Genomic DNA, 19,371 nt, shown 5'->3' on the forward strand with positions numbered 1-19,371 from the left:
GGGATGTTACACCGTTAAGTAAACATAATATCAATAAACTACAGACAAAAACATTAAATTTAATTAAATTTGTTCACCTAAATGCAAAATCCTAAAATATAGCCACTTTAATTTATGCTGTCAATCTAATGATAGTTTTAGTTTAAAATAACATGAACTCAAAATTTCAGAAAACTGACATCAACATCAAAGGATGTACTATGTATTCAATATAAGTATGGATATGAGTGAATACAGTACCTATTTGCATATTCATCAAATGTTTACCTTTTATTTCATGTTCTGATCATAACAAATTTTTTATATCCACCAATATACATCATTTGTCAAATTATAATACAGTCAAGTATTCTTCATATGCCCCTGTTCTATCTGCTTTATTTCATTTTACACCATCGCATATTTCCTGTTTTCGGATTACGAAAATATTTGGTAAGATGTTCATACATAATTATCATGTGATACATCTATGAACTCAAGACAAAAGCAATGGTGGGTATATAATGTTCCTCAATATTTCAAATTCTATATTCATACTTTCAGAAACAGAACACATGAGCAGCTTTCTTGCCAATTTTGTTGTATGACAAAACATCCATCTACACAATGAAATCACATAATGCCCTGAACCAAAAAGTGAATAAATAATACATGTAAAAGAATCCTGCACACTTGTAAATTTTGCTCTCTATTTTCAATTTGGCAATAAAACACTTAAAAAGAAAAGTATATTTCCTGAACACACACAAAAAAAATGTTTCACGGATTCATATGTACATATAAAATTGTCAACAATCAACATAGGTCTCAGAGTAAGAACTATACCTGTCTTGTTCAGTCTTGGAATTACTGGGCATTGCAAGGTCAGTGCAATGTTTTTTGCATTTCTTTTAATTTTGCAGTGCAATGCAAACTTAAAAAAACCTTCAACAACTATTCATAAAAAGACAGCTAGTATTGTTAATGGAAGAGCTATACCAAATCATCCAAATACACATATAATTATGTTTGCAGGAATTATTAACTAACACCATCACCAAAATTAATAAACTGTAAAGAGAATGGTGCATGATATTTATAGCATGAATATGATAAGCACTACACTATGGACTGCTTCAACAGAACCGCTTCATCAAAATTCTGAAAAATATTTATCCTCTGAAATACCATCTACACAATGCTCGTTATGTAACAGTAAACTTCATTTAGATTACTTGCATACGTACATTCCTCACTATTCAGTACTGACATTCCTTTAACTTTCTTTAGATAAGAGAACTTAAATTATGCTTACCATTTATCAATAAAACCACAAAATACAAAATATGGTAATAAATGTGCAAACATAAGCAATGTACATTACAGCATGTGACAATGTAATCCAAATTATGAAAATATTCTTGGATTATGAAAAAAACGAATGACTAGGGCAAAATTTATGCATTGTAAATATTAAATGCAGCATGCTTAGTTCTGCCTTACACTCAGAACCATGATTTAACCTTTGCCCCTTTACAATATTGCAAATATATGGCTTCTCAGATAGAAGTCATATAATGATAGTAACACATGTCAACAAGTTATCCTCCGTTCACTTGTAAAAGAGGCAGAAAGATGTTACATAATCCACTGAGTCACAGGAATTTAATAATTCACATACTCAAACTCATTTCAAAACAAAGAAATAATCCATTTACATATAAAACCATTTCAGTCTTAGCCTCATGTATTTACAACACAACGTACTCACGAACTTGTTCCATCGTCTCAATATCAACCGTCTGCATTAGCTGTTCGAAATGTGATGCTCCCACTTGGTTTTGTAACTCTGACATCTGCCCACATACACAAGAAGAATATGAGCTTATTAATCATGTATGGATCTAATTAATCAATCAATCCTGAATACCTCCAAATACAACAGACCTACAAATCACAAGCTTAGCAATTACAGAAAAAAATCCTAACTTAAAAATTACACAATCACAATTTATACAACTTATACTTTACATTTCACAAAACAAAAAGTGTTTTAATATAAGGCAATGCAACATGTCTTATAGTGTAATGTAACAACCAGTCATTAAGTACAATAAAAATCTGATGTAATGAGCATTGCTACAATGAGAATATATTACAATACTGTGAGCTGATTAGGATAAAGGAAACAGCAGCCGGACATTTCCATACAGATGCCAACATTTAAACGTACGCTGTTATTTCTTGTTACAAATAAAGCTGGTTGTTGCACTTGACAGTTGCTGTGCCCCAACTTGCAAATTATTCAATGACCATAGATTAAAAGGACTCACCTTGCATTAGGTTTTAGGTTTGTACACATTCACATACAAAAAGCTGGTTTCAAACGTGACAAAATTGACTTTGAAGACACAAAAACAGTGAAAGTATGTACGCTTTACAAAGTAATGCATACCCGTCATAATGAAAATATAAATCTAATGGGAAAAAGAAAGATAGAAATGGCACAGAACCATGCTTAATATGTGTAGTAGTACTTACTTACTTATTAAGCACTGTGCCAGTGGAGGTATAGCTCCACTCTTTCCTGACCTTGGTCATAAATGAAAAGAAGTGTTCAGATTCATGCCCCAGCCACTTTTCCCCCTGGGAAAGGGCCCCCAGTACCCATTCGATAGGAAGCTGGCTAAGAGAAAAATCTTTTGACCCTACCTGGATGTGAACTCCACTCATCCTGGTCACTATACTGTTTGGGCTATATGTAATACTATGAGTATATATAGAACCAAATTGAGGGGAAAAGAAAACAGTTACCTGCGCCTGGAAGTAGTCCCTGAGAGCAATGGTATGTACTGGGTCTGATACCGCAAGCTGCTTCCGACGATGATCATGTTCAGTTTCATAGTCGACATCATCATCTTGACCTGGACTTGAGTGCTCTGTCAGCAAGAGTGAACTAGGACATAAACATTACATTTCCCTGTAGCACATGGCACTGTGTCAGAACTAAAATCTTGTACCTCCACCTAAAGCAATGGAAGTATCAAGAATGACAATTTTGTTATAAGTGAATCAAGATTTAATTATGTTAAATACAGAGAAGCTGTGCAATTATAATGACTGAATTCGTAGTAACTTATCAATAGAGAGGTGAGGCAAAGTTGTCACCTCTCTATTCTTTTAATTATAATTTATACAAATATTTTATCAGCTACCTACATGGGGTACAGTCCTTGAAAAGCTAAAAGTATGCTCAGCTAGTCAAGAAATTTCCCACCATTAATGGAAATCAGAGATTCATTATTGTACTCACAAGGGCTAACAACCAGTCACTGGCCAATCCAAAATTAAACAGTATTTCAATGCAGACTAAAACATAAGACTGATAATTGCTGAAGAGATTACACTTACAATTCTGATTACATTTGTCATTTATGGAGTACTATCATACAGAATCCAAGTCTCCAATACTGACAACTTAAAAAGGTATATGAGAAAATGTTAAGAGAGAAACTACACAAATTATGAAACAAAATTTGTGAAAAAAGAGAAGAAGTAAAGTTTTGAGAACTAGTATATAGCACAGAAGTACATAGTTCAATCAAAGCTTGTAGAAATTAAAACGATACACAAATATAATTACCATTTTCTTAAAATATGTTGCAAATCTCACCCAAAACTAAAGAAACTGTTTTCATGTAATGGCTAGAAATTATAAATCATAAATGCTTACTCAATTTGGATACCCATGTCATCAGTCTTAATGATGTCATTCAGGGTTTCTGTTACATTAAGAAGAACACCACAGAACCTCTCAAGCACAGCACTGCAACATACAAAATAGGGTCACAGATTAAGAAAGTACAATGCATCTGAACATGAAGAGTAAAATTATTCAGCCACAGAAGTGTTTAGGGGGACAGGAGATATAGCTCCTACTTGTTCTTGACCTAGATGAGGGTGAGTGGTCAGTGTCATGCCCCGGCTGTGCTTCATCCCGAGGAAAAGACCCTCAGTACCTAATGGATAGGAGACTGGGTGGGTCCCAGAGCAAGTCTGGATGCAAAGGCTAAAAGAAAAATCCACCCTGAACATTTTATCTGTTCCACAATACACAGAACAGTGCTGACTACAAATGCTTCACAAATTACTTCATTTCCACTTCCACTCAACAAGCAGTTTCACACAATGCAGTAATTTGTTTAATACATTACATGAATTTGTATTTCAAGTAGAGTTATACCTTGACTGTGCAGTAAGCAATGAAGCAAGTGCTAAACCTAGTAGCTTCCGACGCTCCAGCTGTGTCACCAGTGCCATCTTATCTAACCATACATCCAACATCTTGTTAAGTACAACTTCTGGCGTTTCTCCTATTCCCTGTGCCACTTTTGCTATCACCTGAATAAAACAAATCATTTACAACAAACATTAAAATACAAAAATGTAGAGTGAAATCATATTAAATAATCCTATCATAGGATGATTCAAACTTAAGCAGTTTCATTATCAGTTACTTATTCAATGCCTGAAAAATAGTCTGAGAGCTGAAAGAGTCTTGTGCTCAATCTATCAAAAGCTGACAACAATTATTCAACATTTTCACATTTATGCCCCACACTGTATATAAACTATAAGACAAATTGTAATTACCTGACTAAAAACATCCCTGGAACAAAGAAGTATTCTTGCCATGATAGACAGATACATAGACATGACCATTGGATAAGCTTCTCCTTGGTAGATGGCTCTGAAATTAATAAATTAGTATGACAGAGCAAGTGTCTAAGAGGTGTGACCTCTTCAACCAAAGATCACCTGTTAATGTTTACACTGTGTGAAGGCTCTAGAGGGGAGTGGAACAGAGAAGGGAAGGAAGCGACTGCACGTACAGTCTAATCTCTTCATAGCTAAGTCACCCCTGTCAAAAAGGCAGAGTTTCCTAAGTTCACTACTGGCATTCTTTGGTCAGATGGGTTATACTTGCCATTTTTTCCACAACTGATAGGTCATTAACAATCTACTTAGACATTATTTTTCTTAAATTCAAGTAACCAATTCCATTTCCAGTATGATCTCTGTTCTTCTAAACGTTATATATTTTATCTGTTAATCTACATTAGCCATTAACCTCTGAACACTTATTACTTAGCCACTCATCAAGAGAAGTGTGCATGTCTCATGTGATATGGAAGAAAGTGATGCACATGAAAATAATTTAAATTTCCACCCATAAGTAGGAAAAATTTCAATGAGCTACTCATGACAACATGCAAGTTCTGTGCACTGAGCGAACATTTACCTCTATATTCTATTAACAATATGAATAGGCCACATCTTGGCAAGTGTGTCTTCCTTCTTTGGTTATTTAATACAAAGTTTCAACTGCTGAAATTATATATGCACACACACATATATCATAAAATTGGATGGAAATATCATAAATTACATTTCCTATTACTGTAAAATTCAAAACGCAATACTTGTTAATTTTGTCACATCCTGCATCCTGTTAGCCAGTCAAAAGAAAGCACAGGAGGTTGTTTCTCTATAAATGACAGTAAAAGTAAACTAAATACACTTTTAAATACATACTCAAATATCCTTGGTAGCATAGGTTTAACCAGATCTGTGGCAATGTTAGGTGATGCACGCAAACACATTTCCACTAGTCTCATTGTCATGACAATGCCCTCAGAACGCATGTCAGATAACATGTCACTGCATGAACTCACAATTATCTCACCATAAACCTGAAAGAAAGTTACAAACAGAAGAGTGTCAAAATGATTCAGAGAGAAAGAAAGACATGATTCTTCAAAGAATGTAAGTTCTCAATTAGTACACACTATATAAAAGAAGTTTGAAAATATTTTGTATTACGATATTAAAAATGTATTTACCTTATGGGCCTATGCATTCACAGCAAGGGTAAATTAATACAATTCTAAGATGAAAAGTGCCCAAAGTGCAGAATTCTGTTTATTCCCAATTCTATAATGAAAGTGACACCTTAAAGTGAACTTGAAACCCATAGAGGGACATGATATAGAATATACTGACAAGGTTTTCGCTTTATCAGAAGTGCAGGCTGCAGAAGGCATGAGGAAAAATTCACGATGAATCCAACTGGTCTCTGTTACTGAAAAGACAGTCACCTGTAATAAAATATGGGAACACCAATTGCATCCCAGAAAGCATGAGAGCATCATGACATTGGAGACACACAAGTTTGCCAACATCAAAGAAATTAAACAGTCAACCTTCTACAGGAAGTCATGACAATTTTCTTCTGGGACACTTTTGTGGTCATCAACATTAACATCCTGTTACATACTTACATTCAAGAATTCTTCAGGAGACAGAAGGATATTCGCCTGAATGATATAGAAGCAGGTTCGTAGATTTTCAGATGAATATTCTAGAAAATAAGCAGGACCACATCTTTCTTTCAGTAAACAAATTAACATTTCCTGACTACATATTTTACAGTTCACAAGGGGAGGAGTATTTACCAGAGTTAGAACTATTATTTATTTTAATCCGTCTTATCACAATATTTAAAATTTCTTATAATTAAGATAATAAAATATCATTGATGTTCCATATCGATTGATCGATTTACATTTTGGAACATTTTACACAACATGTTTCAGTTTTTATAAAACCATCATCAGGTGTAAAATATCTACGAACTTAAAACTCAAATATGATTCCATTTGGTGATGTTTTCATTGCGTTTGTTTTTCATTTTTGGGCGGAGATGTTGTTTTTTCTTAAATTTTATTGGATGTACATATCGGTCTTATCTTAATTATAAGAAATTTCAAATATTGTGATAAGACGGATTAAAATAAATAATTGTTATAATATTCACAATATGACGCAATTACACTATCTTAAGAGTTAGAACTCTTGAAAACATGAACAGAATATTAATGTAATTCTTTTTGTACACATTCTTAATATCAATGAGTTGCCATACTTTGTATACAATGACAATGGAATAAATACAAGCACACAATGCACAGTTAGTTATCAAATCCTTGTTTCCTGTTGGTTACCAGTGAAAGGACTTACACTGAGTGTTTTATCTGATGTTTCTGTTTATCCTAACAGAATAAAGGTAGTCAAGAAATTTAGTACACTGAAGCATGCGTACATTGATACAGGTGTTTAAATCTGTTACAATACTGACTGTTGGCCAGGGTTTTAGATCTTCTATCAAAAAACATACCCAAGGGAAAAGTTTTATCTTTTAAAAGATCAGAGTAATCAAAACTATCAGTCCAAAAATTAATATTTTATAAATATAGATAAAAATACTCTTCTAAATGTATGATATTTTCAAAAGACAAATCTGATATCCTAACACAGACAACTGGGATAAAGTAATACATTCATGAACTATGCTATACAATTCACAAATGGAAATATATCCATGGGAGAGTTTAAATTATTCTACAAAAACAGGTCAAATGGGAGAAAAGTAAAATTACAAATGACATGGCATTGTGAGAAAGGTGCACAGTTTGCAATCAGAATAACGAACACATTACTAATGTGAACTTTGGTTCATAACAACAGGCTTTCCACTTCTAGCATTCACTTCCTTGATTATGTTTATCACATATACAATATAAATATAAAATATATATTCAGTCAAGCTCTTTGTAGGTTATGTTGTGGTAAACCACAGTAATGTTAACCTTTTAAAAAATTAAATCCTGGAAAGGAGCAAATGCAACAATTATAGGACATGATTTCATTATAAAAGCAGACTTTCCTTACAGCAAAATAACCCACCTAACAGAGGTGGCATGTTGCGGAACAAATGAAGAAGGTCATGAGACATGGACGAAGAGTTCTCCAGTACTGCGAGCCACAGTTCTAATCCATCTTCCAGCAGATACACATGGCAATCCTGATGCACATCTGTACTCAACTGAATTACAGGCAGCAAAAACGGGGACAGATTCTCACTTACTGTTCCCAGTGCCTGCAACAAGCACACTATGGTAATATAGCCAGACTTTAAAATAATAGTAACTAAAATAGTTCCTATCTGTAAGTACAGTCACGCTCTCTATTTCACCATGTTTTATCCCTCAACTAAACTTAAGTTGCAAGAACAATGGGCAACTCTCAGCCAGTGATGGTCTATGTATTACTGGGCATCAAAATAACATTCACAGAGTACATTTTCTACGAATGCTTATCATAAACACTTGATGACAATTTGTTCAAATGGTGAGGTTTGCATCATAAGGAGTGCACCTCTACAGACATCAAATCACCCTACTAGGAATGCATCTTTACTTCCTGAATATCAACTGTTATCTACCCTGATAAGAATTTATATCAAAATAAAAGTAAAATTTCCTTTTGAATCTCATGGGACATCTGTGAAAAGTTATAAAAAAGGTTTACTTTCTAGAAAAATAGAAAGGGTTTATTCCTAATTGGTACCAAATCTGGGCTAGGCACAACAATGGATCTTACAGTGCATGAAAGTCTGGACTGGTTTCATTTAGCTCATGATAGAGTCCAGTGACACATTCATACAAACACTGTACCAAATCTTTAGGGTCCATAAAAATCGCAAATCTAATAACCAGCTGAGCAACAATCCACTTCTTAAGATGAATCCTGGACCATGGAGTTAGATGGCTAATTAGGCTAGGTGGTTAGTTTGAAAGCAGTGTTGGTAGAGGAATTATGGTTCTTCACATTAAATTTTGTGCTATTGAAAATGGTTAAATAGGGAATGGCCACCAAGATAAAGAGTCAGGACAGGAAAACAGCCTCATTCACCCTCTCCAAGAGTTCACATCAGGTAATTTGATATAATTTCATGTCTAATTTAAATTGTGGAAATGTGTCAAAAGTTTTTAGAAAGTAATATTTTTCAGTATGCCTACAAAAAGAAATGAATAACAAGACCAAAAACATTACTTTAAAAAAATATTCAAAATACAAACTAAGTATACAGACCTTTACTAGATGCACTAATGTGGAGACAATAGCACATCGAAGCATATTGTGTTCTGCAGATTCTTCCCACAGTAACGGCAAGTACTGGATCAGAGAGCCAGAATATGGCCTGATAGCAAACCCAACTCGTTCCACAATAAATGACAACACATACAAAACATGCATCTGAAAAAAAAAATCATGCTCATCATTACTTTACTAATTTTCAATTCACTTTGTTATTTCAGTAACATAGGTGCAATGCCAGAACAATTAAACCTGATGCTACAGAAGATTCAATTACAATGCATATTTTGGAAAATCATTTTGAAACGCATAAACTATCCAATGTTGAGAGCTCCCTTCCACGGGTTTTTTGTTTCTTGTTGCTGAACCAAAAACTGTCAGCCACACAGGTTAAAGAGTGTCCATTTGTTTCATGAAGAAGCCACACGAAACAGAAGTCTACTTGTCAGACTTACTTGTAAAATATGTAATGAAATTTTATGTTAAACTTTATCATCCATGCATTGCACTGCTATGTGTATTCCGGCTGGACATGTACCATACTAACATTACACTAAACCAGGCATAAATGAGCTAATTTACGAGTACAGTGGTTATGACAGCGTGATTGCGTTCACTGCCCTATACGGTATTCTGTTATGCTTTGACACAAAAACATTCTGACCTATGTATTTTATTTGCACTAGTTGAAACAAGTGTAAAACTTTATTTCTCTGAACACAACATAATTCTCTTCATTACAATAATGTGAACATTTTAGGAATAAAACATAATGAACAAGAGCTAATTTTGTGGTAGACTCGCATGAAGCGATCTCATTTAACAGCAACAGGGAGCTTGATAAAGACAGTATGGAAATATGTACAAATAATAATGTAAATGGAAGCCAAGACAAAAACACAATGTAAACATGAACTGGAAGTCTATGTTATCAGTAAAACTACACATTAGTTTTAATAAAAAATAAAATATTACCTTTGTATCACATTCATGAGCTTCCTTCAATAATGTGAACAGAAGAGCAAATGAAGGCTCCAGGAATGGCAGAAACTGATCTGTATTGAATTCAAAGTCATCAATAGCAAGTTTGAGAGTGTTTGAAGCAGTAAGCCGAACAGCCATGTCCTCATCTCCCTGCAGTAATGGAAGCGTCCCCGCATACAAGGCTGGGCGCAGTTCTGGTGACAACTTTACTCCTGTCCACTGTCCAATAAGCCATACTACACGCCGTCGAATAACACGATAATTATCACCTTTCACATTGAGTTCTTGTGTCAATGTAGTGGAGAACCACTGGTCAAAATTCACCTATACACATAAATGTCAGTATTACAGTCCGAATAGAACCTGCTAATCAATAAATTACAATAGAACAAGCTAACAAAAAAATCTTTCTCCTGCTGGTTTCAGCCATTTTCAAATTGTCAGTCCACCTATACATCTTCTGTGAATTTAGTCCATCAGACTGACTTTGTTTAAAACTTCTGTTAATAAGTGGTTAAACTAATCACAAATGTGCCCTAACAATAACTCAATTTCTTGTTTAACAAAGAATTCTATAACAACGCTAGTTCCCATGCACTTATAAACAAAACTATATCATGTAAAAATTAAAATTACTTAAAACACATTACTTTCACATAAAAAAATAATATATAAATCCCTGTGGCATAACACAAAAATATAGATTTAAAAAGTTGCAAAATATAAAATAATCTGTACTCATAAAAGATATATTCATGAGTTTATTTCAAATTTATAAGAGAAAAGATATAATTTAAGCTTATTCCAACTAAATATCCATCAAGAATACCTGACATTTTTAAGTCACATTATGTATATTTTATTATGTAAGAACTAAGTGCTTTTGTATCATATTATCTCTCTGAGCCAGATTTTGTGCGAGAGAGAGAGAAACAGACACTTATCACATCCTGGGATGACAATCAGTGCCATCTGATGATATCCTACATAAAACCCATTTAACTTATCTAATGTAATTGTGGAACTACAGTTTGCTAAAAACAGTTTTAATAAAGTTATAATAGTACTGATAGAAACATATGTACATACTTCATCATAGAGGTCAAATGCTGCTAGGCCAACTGCATTATAAACAGCATCTTTCCTCAAAATAGCACTCAGATCTGAAGGTGAAACTAAAGCATGGTTATTCTGAATCATTTCAAGCAGCACTGGTGACAAGGTGACACGAAACTCGTGGAACAAGGCAAGGAACAAAGATTCAGTACAGGGCTGCAACATACAAAGTTTTGTTTGTACAGCAAATGAAATTTGTACCTCTCCTTATGGATAACTGTGAATTAACTGTTAACAAATTTCATTCCTAGCACAGAGAAAGAAATAATCAAGTTCTTACGGTGGTGAGTATGAAGATGATTGCCTTCTGGGATGTTGTGCCACACAGTCTGATAAAAGTTAACTGGTGTTTAAAAGGTGCTTACTGCCGCTATCATCGTGACAATAAGCAGCACCTGTATGTATTGTCCTGATGACAGAAATAGCAAGCACCTTTGAAATATTAGTAAACTAATACCAGACTACACTTTGTCTTTTGAACAGACCAGTTATCGTGTTATTTATTAATTATTATATGCAGAAATAACAAATGGAAAGAAATATGATCAAATTTTCTTACAAAACAGCACATACCCGAAGACTGTACTTCCAAGACTCTCCCCCTTCATCTGTAGCTGAAACATAAGATAAAAATTCTTTAAATGAGTTATTCTAATATTTATTTAAAATTAAGTTTTGTATACACATTTTACATTTCATATATTCCTTTCCAAAACCGCACTAAGACAGACAGTGTCTAATTCTCAGATTTTAATGCCACTACCCTATTTACTAACAGAGGAAACCCCATGCCCCCAATTTACCTCTTCCACCAACAAAACTCTTACACTTGGATAATATCAGTGGCACTGTTTGGAAGTGGCAGCCATATTAGTGCTAACTACTATAGAGAAACAATTATGTTTGACATTTAGATTTAAAGTGACTGGGGTAATTGAGCAGAATATGGAACAAAAGCTACTAATATTTTATTCCTGAATTGTAGAGAGTTTGGTAATAAAATTTACCAACACACTATATAGATATCAGCATGAAAATCAACCACTCTATCTTTACAGCAGTTTATAAAAAATATTCAAAACAAACTTACCAAAACTTTCAGGATCACTATCCCATAGTTCTAAGTCATCACGTGTAAGCAAGAAGTAATGTGTTACGAGCTTACGACACATTTCTGTCAATGTATCAGCTGTGAAGAATGTCATCTTTATCTGATGAGCACGTAATGTTCCCAGCTCTTTTGTTTCTGCATACAAGTAAACACATATAACTGAATATCAGAAGATTACTCAAAGAGTATTTCAAATAATATAAATTCATAATTTCCTTTTATTCATAACATAACAAAGCATAACATTTTTTGTATCTTAAGTTTCCAAATCTAAAGTTGTTATCAGTTTATGTTTAAGCTCACCTTCAACAATCTTTGCTGGCTTGTATTCAGCACAAAGCAAAATACCCTTGATTAGGTTCAAACACTGAATAATAAACCGCTCAAACAGAACAGACTCCCCAGACGGTGTGAAGACATAAAACACAGCAAACTCAAGGGATGGTTGTATCAAATCAACATAAGAGAAAGGATGATGTTCCAGTATAGCAATTAAGACCTTTGTCAAATGAATAATAAACTTCTCAGACAGTTCTACCAGATTTGAGCTCCTGTTAGGCAGTGTTTTCCCTGAAAAACAAAATCAATGATAATGTAAGTTAGTGGTTAAAACAATTATTTGCATTCATATAATAAAAGGTCTAAATGTTGAATTTACGCTGGGACTTCACAACCGGAGAACCATAGAAGAAGAAGAAGAAGGTAGGCCTAACTGCTCTTCCATTTCTCAACTATGTTAAGACTGAATTACTACTTACTGCACTCCAACATGGTCTTGGCACGGTCAAAAACCATATTGAGAAAGTGCACTGCATCTGCTGATTCATGAGGTTTCTTGAAACCATGTACAGTCAATTTCCTCAAAATGCGCAATGCTAACAAGGCTTTCTCTAATGTTGCTCCCATCTCACTGCTGTTTGTATTCACCTGTTATGATGTAACAAACAAATAAATAAGTAAATGAATTATACCTTATTTACTTAACACAGGATAAAATATGAACCTAGTTACACAGTGTCTGGTAGCTTCAAATAAAAAACTGTATGATCTTCTGACCAAAAGTGGTACAATTTATAGGGCTGTATTAAAGAACAAAATCCAATCTTTCAGTGTTTTATGTACTTTAAATGTCAAATACCAAAGGGCTAAAAGTCATCTCTTCACAGACACTCTTAATCTGTAGCATTACTGTTATGACTAAAACTTTACATTTACGATAGTGAAAGTGTTATGGAAATACTAAATTTGAATCCTTACATTTTATGAACATGCCAAAAGCCATCAACATGCACAGTCACTAACCAAAATTTTGTCTTTAAATGATGTAGTTCAGACCTGTTTAAGAAAATTCTCCACATGACTGTTCCACAAGTTGAGCACAAAGGAAAACACATTACTGGTAAGTTCCTGGAACAACCTGCGATCTCCAGCTAATCGTTTTGAAGACAGAGTCTTGATAACATGATGCAGCATCAATAAAGTTCGATGCTGAACAAGTGGGTCTTCACTTTTCACTGCAGTAAGGAGTGTAGGAACCAATTCAGGCCATTCACGTGGACAATCAAACCTACAGAAAATTATTGTAATTTATGAAATTATAATGCTAAATAAGAAATTAAATCTATGAATAAAAATAATACTGGAATTACAGACAGCACTTTTAAGAGGACACAGCAGTAGAAGGAATTTATTATTGCATCTATTTATTCAAAGGGTGAAAGAACTAACTATTAATTACTAAGGAATAACATAACATATAAAAATCAGAACAACATTATTCTATCAATGTTAATTCCATATGTAGAAAAAACTACTGGAAATCATCATGGATTTTGAAGTAACAGATTAGCAAAGCATGAGTTAAGTAGGACAGTAATTATATACAAACTTCAAGAACGCCTATGATTCGATTGGGAGAGCAACATTGTACAATACTCTCATTAAATTTGGCATACCCATGAAACTAATTAGGCTAATTAAAATGTGTTTAAGCAAAACCAGTAGGACATATAAGTAAACATCTGTCTCATGCATTTCCTACTCAGAATGGTCTCAAAATAGGAGATGATTTATCATTAATACTTTTCAACTTTGTTTTAGAATACTCCATTAGGTAGGCCCAAGAAAATCTGGGGGGAGTTAAAGTGAATGACACACAACAGCTTTCAGCCTGTGTCAATGATATTAACATTTTATAAATTTAAAAACACATAACACATATTACAGACTAGTGTAGAGATTGGTCTAGAAGTAAAAGTGAATAAATGTTTTGTGAACAGAATGCAGGAAGAAATCATAATACAAACACAGCTAATAAATCATAAGAAAATATAAGAGATCATATACAAAAATTAAATCAAATTCATTCAAGAATTTATTAAATCAGGCATGTTATAAGTCACATAATTACAACGTTATCAAATGAAATGTGTGTTACCTGGCAACTTTTGATATAAGAACAGCCAGCTGTGTTGCAATTTGATTGATGGGCTCACGGAAATTAGATACCAAACCCTGTCGCAGAGTTGTCTTCTCTGCTTCAGAGAGAGCACTAGAATAATGAATACATTACACATTAAAAAGGCTCTGTTCTAAAATAAACTCAGTTACACTCATACATAAAAAAATAAACTTCAATACTCACTTGGGTGCTGTTTTACGCCAGTAGCGATCAACACCATTTTTAAAATACAAGACTGCTAGCCACCGTACATTCACGTCTATGGAATGGTTTGAAAATATATTCTAAGGGAAAGAAAGACACGATTTCATACATATACATGAAATATTGTTTGGAATATACTCTAAAGGAAAGGTAGACATTTGATTTCATACACATACATACAAACTATTACTAGTTCTCTGTAAATTTATAGTCTTTTATTTTCCTTTTTATCCATTATGTATATCTGATACATTAAACCAGCAGTCACCAGCCTTTCTTCTGTAGCATGTAACTAAAGAAGCTTAACATTTATAATGGGCACTACATTAACCCACCAAAAATTTGAACTGAAACACATTATGAATAAATCTGTACTGTGTGTTTTCACATCAGAACATCTTCCAAAACAATGTTCTAGCATGCCCCATCTTTAAAAAAAATGCCTAAGGAATAGATGAGTCATTTCCCAGGAAATGCCACCATTATTTTCACCCAAACTCCTCAATTAACAGAAGTGCTCAGTACTGAAAATAGATTCAGTTTACATAGCAAAGATTTTCATGTGTTTTGTAATCACAAGTGACTATTCAATATATTATGAATATTTTCTAATTCTGGACCTAAAGAATATGGCTGGCACTATCTGCATTATACACATAATTTCTATATGTAATATTTGATTCTACATTTATGAAAACAAAAAATTGTTACATACAAGCAGAATTGAGTAGAAACCAGGTTCAGTTTCCCATTCCTTTAACTTCAATTCAGCAGGTTTGAGAATTTCTGCATTCTGATTAGCTGCTCTTTGTAAAGTTTCCAGGACCATGGACTGAGCTGTTGCAATGTCCATCTTGACTTGTCACTCAGTATTCGATCAGTTTAGAGCATACATTAAGAAGGCAAGTGATGGACCAACTGCAGACTTCAACATTCATCCATTATAACCCTTTCTTGATGTTAGTATATACAAATCAATTATATTGTAACTAGTTACATTAGTCATAAGTATCAAAACCACTGCAAACTGCATATGGTTTGTCACATTACTTCACATTTAAAATAATCTGAAATCACAAATATATATATATATGTAAGAATTTGTATATTTAATGTACGTACATGCACTGAAGAACTGGATATAATTTTCCTCTCACATAAAATTTCTATGCTCTCAATTATAAATTAATATTAAATGTTACTTTATTGCAAGATTTTCAATTAAAAACATAACAAAATAATGTCAAATCTTTATCATACACATTCTCTTTTACCTTCTTTCAGTGCCTCTCACATACTGCCCAATCGCATGCATATGACATCGCAGTAAAGTGGTTATTACTCCTGCTTGTATTTTTGAGGTCCCTGGATCAAATCTCAGCCCAAATACCTGTCCTGACTGAAGCTTTTCACGGTTTTCCTAACTCTCCCCCATGCAAAAGTGGGGATAGTAGCTTAAATTAGGCCATGACTGCTACCTTCCATATCCATTCCAATTCATTAATCATCTTACCATTCAATGGCATATAGTCTAACTATTGACTGAATCATTAAATGAACAACAAATAAATATAAATATAACAGTGAACTGTCATTAGTATCACTGTATCATGATCCATATATATTACAGCCCTTGAAGGGATTGTATTGCTTGAAGGGCATACTGAAAATAACTTACTTATAACATTAGTAACAATTGAGAACTGGGAGTATCTAAAAGAAACTATGTTAAGACTCTGCACATTTATCTGCAGAAACTGATATTTCCAACTCTGGTAACTTACTATAACAGCCTCTAGAAGACATGATGCTATTGTAACAAATAACTGACAATAATGCATCTCATGCAACCTTCCACCAAGACACATTAACATGGTTACATTACAAACATGTAGTAATAATTACAACTTACCATATTTTATTAATCATCATTACATGGTAAAGGAATCTGTTATGTTGTTCATTTTATCAACATAATAAAAAAGTCACTACATGATAAAGGAAATAATTAAACCACTGGAACTCATAATGTCTACAGTGATGACACAAAGTGAATCATGATTCTCCTAGCCTGTACCAACATATCTAAAAGAACTGGACTGTGGCACATACTTGAAACTCTACTCTACTCTAAAAAAATTGCTTTATGTGCAAACCTTCTCAATAGTTACCAACTTCAACTGTCAGCAAAACATGTTCACTGTAGGCATGCACAATAATCTGCATAAACCGGAAATTGCAAAGGGCATAATCCTCATTATTAGGACTGATAGACATGAAGGAATAATGGTTTTGGGGAAAGAATCTTAAAAGTTTAAAAGATGACTGTGAATGATAAACTGGAAAGAGTGCGGAAGTAAGTACCTATGCCTACTTTAAGTAATTATTCAATATTTGCCCTAAAAAACAGAGGAAAGCCACAGCAAACTGAAATGACAGCATCAGAGTCAAGAACTGAATCTGGAGCCTCAAATGCAACACATAGTGAATGAAGATGGATTGAATACTCCAATTTTATTCTAATTGTAAGAAATTGCTTGCAAAATTTAGAACAAGTTTACAATCAAACATAATCACTAACCTCATGTTGGTGGCATCCAGGATGTCACTTTTGCTATCCATACTTCTACTATTACTCATGATCAGTCTTGGATATCATAGGTAGACCCAACAGCAATAATGCATATCATTCGAATTATAATGTACAGTGGCTCTACTGAAATTATGAAAACACATCTCTTACACACAAACAAATGTTCATATATTCCTGTGTGTCCATTACTTACATCTAAATAAATGCAGAAATGTTCAGACATAAGTGGTAATTTGTGTAGTTATATAAAATATCATGCAAAAGAAACTGCCTTAAGTAATTATTAATTTTACTGAGACGCTAAAGTTATAGAAAACCCATAGGATATGTCCTGTTCATATTACATTCACAAATTAAAGTTAAAATTTAATTATTCTGTAGGCGCTTTATACGTGTACTGGAAGCACAGAATTCATAAATATATTTGTACAGAAATTCTGGTGTAAAACCGCCTTTGTGAACATTAACTGTGAGAACTTTAAACTTAAATATGACGAAAACCCTGTAAATTTTCAACACGCGAGGATATGATACATAACGTGGATCACTACTTGAGACTTGATTTCAGTAGAAATCAGGCATAATGCTCGGTACGTAAGTGCAAATAAATTCCGCGACAACTATAAAATACAAAATCTCGCCAATGTAAAATGGCTTTATAAACATGAGATTCCTAATATTTCATTCGCCGGTATAACAGTCAAATGGAAGTCATATGAAGTAACGTTAAGGAAATCGAGCATGATCCCATTCGTTCTACCGATCTGTAGAACTACTGTACATCAAACAAATTTAGTATAAACACTTCACTGTCATTTCGCCGTGTACTACAGCAAGTGACATTACCTAAATCGACTGTATTTTGAAGTTACTACATTAACTTACACATAAAGAAACTACCTACATTCATCTCTTGCGCATCTTAAAAACCACCTTCTATTGTTTCGTCGCATAAAGATCCAAGTTCGCCACTAGTCATTTCATCAAATTTCCTTTCTTCCAAGTTAAACCACTGATCACAGAAATTTACCCGCATGTTAGAGATGCATGGGTAAATAAATTACCATTTCAGTCACAAATAAAAACTCATGTTTACCCTGTAACCATTATTACCTTTACTTCCTACGTTTCTTACACAATCGCTTTTGAATAAGATATGACATGTTTTATTTAGCAAAATCAAGGGATCAGACTGGTTGTGATGTCTGCTGCCACACAACCATAAATAAACATACCACAGTGCTTTATCATGCACAAACACTTGGTCCTTAGGTGTTCACATTTTGGGACATGTCTGGAAAAATGCCTCTCACAGACATACAAGCACTTTATTCTCTCTCCCCTTGTTGACCACTCTCAAACACATGATTTGACAGTCAAGACTTTCAACATCAACTTCCCTTTTGAGCGATCCTACCAGAAACTCATACTTGCACAAAAACCACTGTTTGAGAATTTTACAGAAACACCTGATTACATCACTTTTGGAGAAATTCTGGGTCATTCCATGTTGCACTGATGAGCACTCCACTTACTCTGATACAATCATATTACCTGTATTATATGAGCAATCTTGAAACAATGTTTTGGCAGATGCCATGCATCTTCAGATCCTTACTGAGAATGGTACAAAAATTACTAACAGAAATATCAATTTACTCTGCAATCATTACCATCATTTGACAATGATGAGTGCACACAAGTTCCTGCAACTGTTTAGTATTGTTCTGTAACACAGAAGTCTCTCCACTATACTTCATGTACATGAAGGGGAAATGAAATGCTGAGTATGTATTAGGAAAAACAAATCTATCATGTCACCCTGCTTCAGGCTATAGGAATACATCTCTTGGGACGTTTAAAACATGAGAAACAATATTTTATTCCTAGTTTTCCATGCTTCTCTTTTACAGGGTATCACAA

General features: G+C 33.8%; 1 protein-coding gene across 4 annotated transcripts; it reads right to left on the reverse strand.

The window, feature by feature from the left end:
* Positions 1-251: 251 nt before the first annotated feature.
* Positions 252-18,455, reverse strand: Impbeta11 (importin beta11). Of its 4 annotated transcripts, none has more exons than XM_022072408.2 (21): positions 18,353-18,455; positions 17,437-17,571; positions 15,571-15,780; positions 14,835-14,935; positions 14,628-14,741; positions 13,526-13,757; positions 12,949-13,117; positions 12,494-12,760; positions 12,170-12,325; positions 11,653-11,693; positions 11,053-11,235; positions 9,955-10,287; positions 8,974-9,138; positions 7,786-7,978; positions 6,321-6,400; positions 5,575-5,732; positions 4,633-4,729; positions 4,223-4,380; positions 3,713-3,805; positions 2,794-2,935; positions 252-1,835 (listed from the first exon to the last, which is right to left on the reverse strand). In XM_022072408.2, the coding sequence occupies exons 3-21, from the start codon at positions 15,706-15,708 to the stop codon at positions 1,731-1,733; spliced, it is 2,925 nt and encodes a 974-aa protein (XP_021928100.1). In that variant the 5' UTR covers positions 15,709-15,780; positions 17,437-17,571; positions 18,353-18,455; the 3' UTR covers positions 252-1,730. The 4 variants fall into 4 exon arrangements, with proteins under 4 accessions (XP_021928100.1, XP_021928096.1, XP_021928098.1 ...); XM_022072404.2 differs by having other exon boundaries at positions 15,571-15,922; XM_022072406.2 differs by having other exon boundaries at positions 15,571-15,922; positions 18,334-18,416.
* Between the last annotated feature and the right edge of the window lie 916 nt (positions 18,456-19,371).

Source organism: Zootermopsis nevadensis, unplaced genomic scaffold, assembly GCF_977971745.1.
Source record: "Zootermopsis nevadensis isolate Lab colony 2312 unplaced genomic scaffold, Znev_1.0 Znev_ptg000008l, whole genome shotgun sequence".
NCBI lineage: Eukaryota > Metazoa > Arthropoda > Insecta > Blattodea > Termopsidae > Zootermopsis > Zootermopsis nevadensis.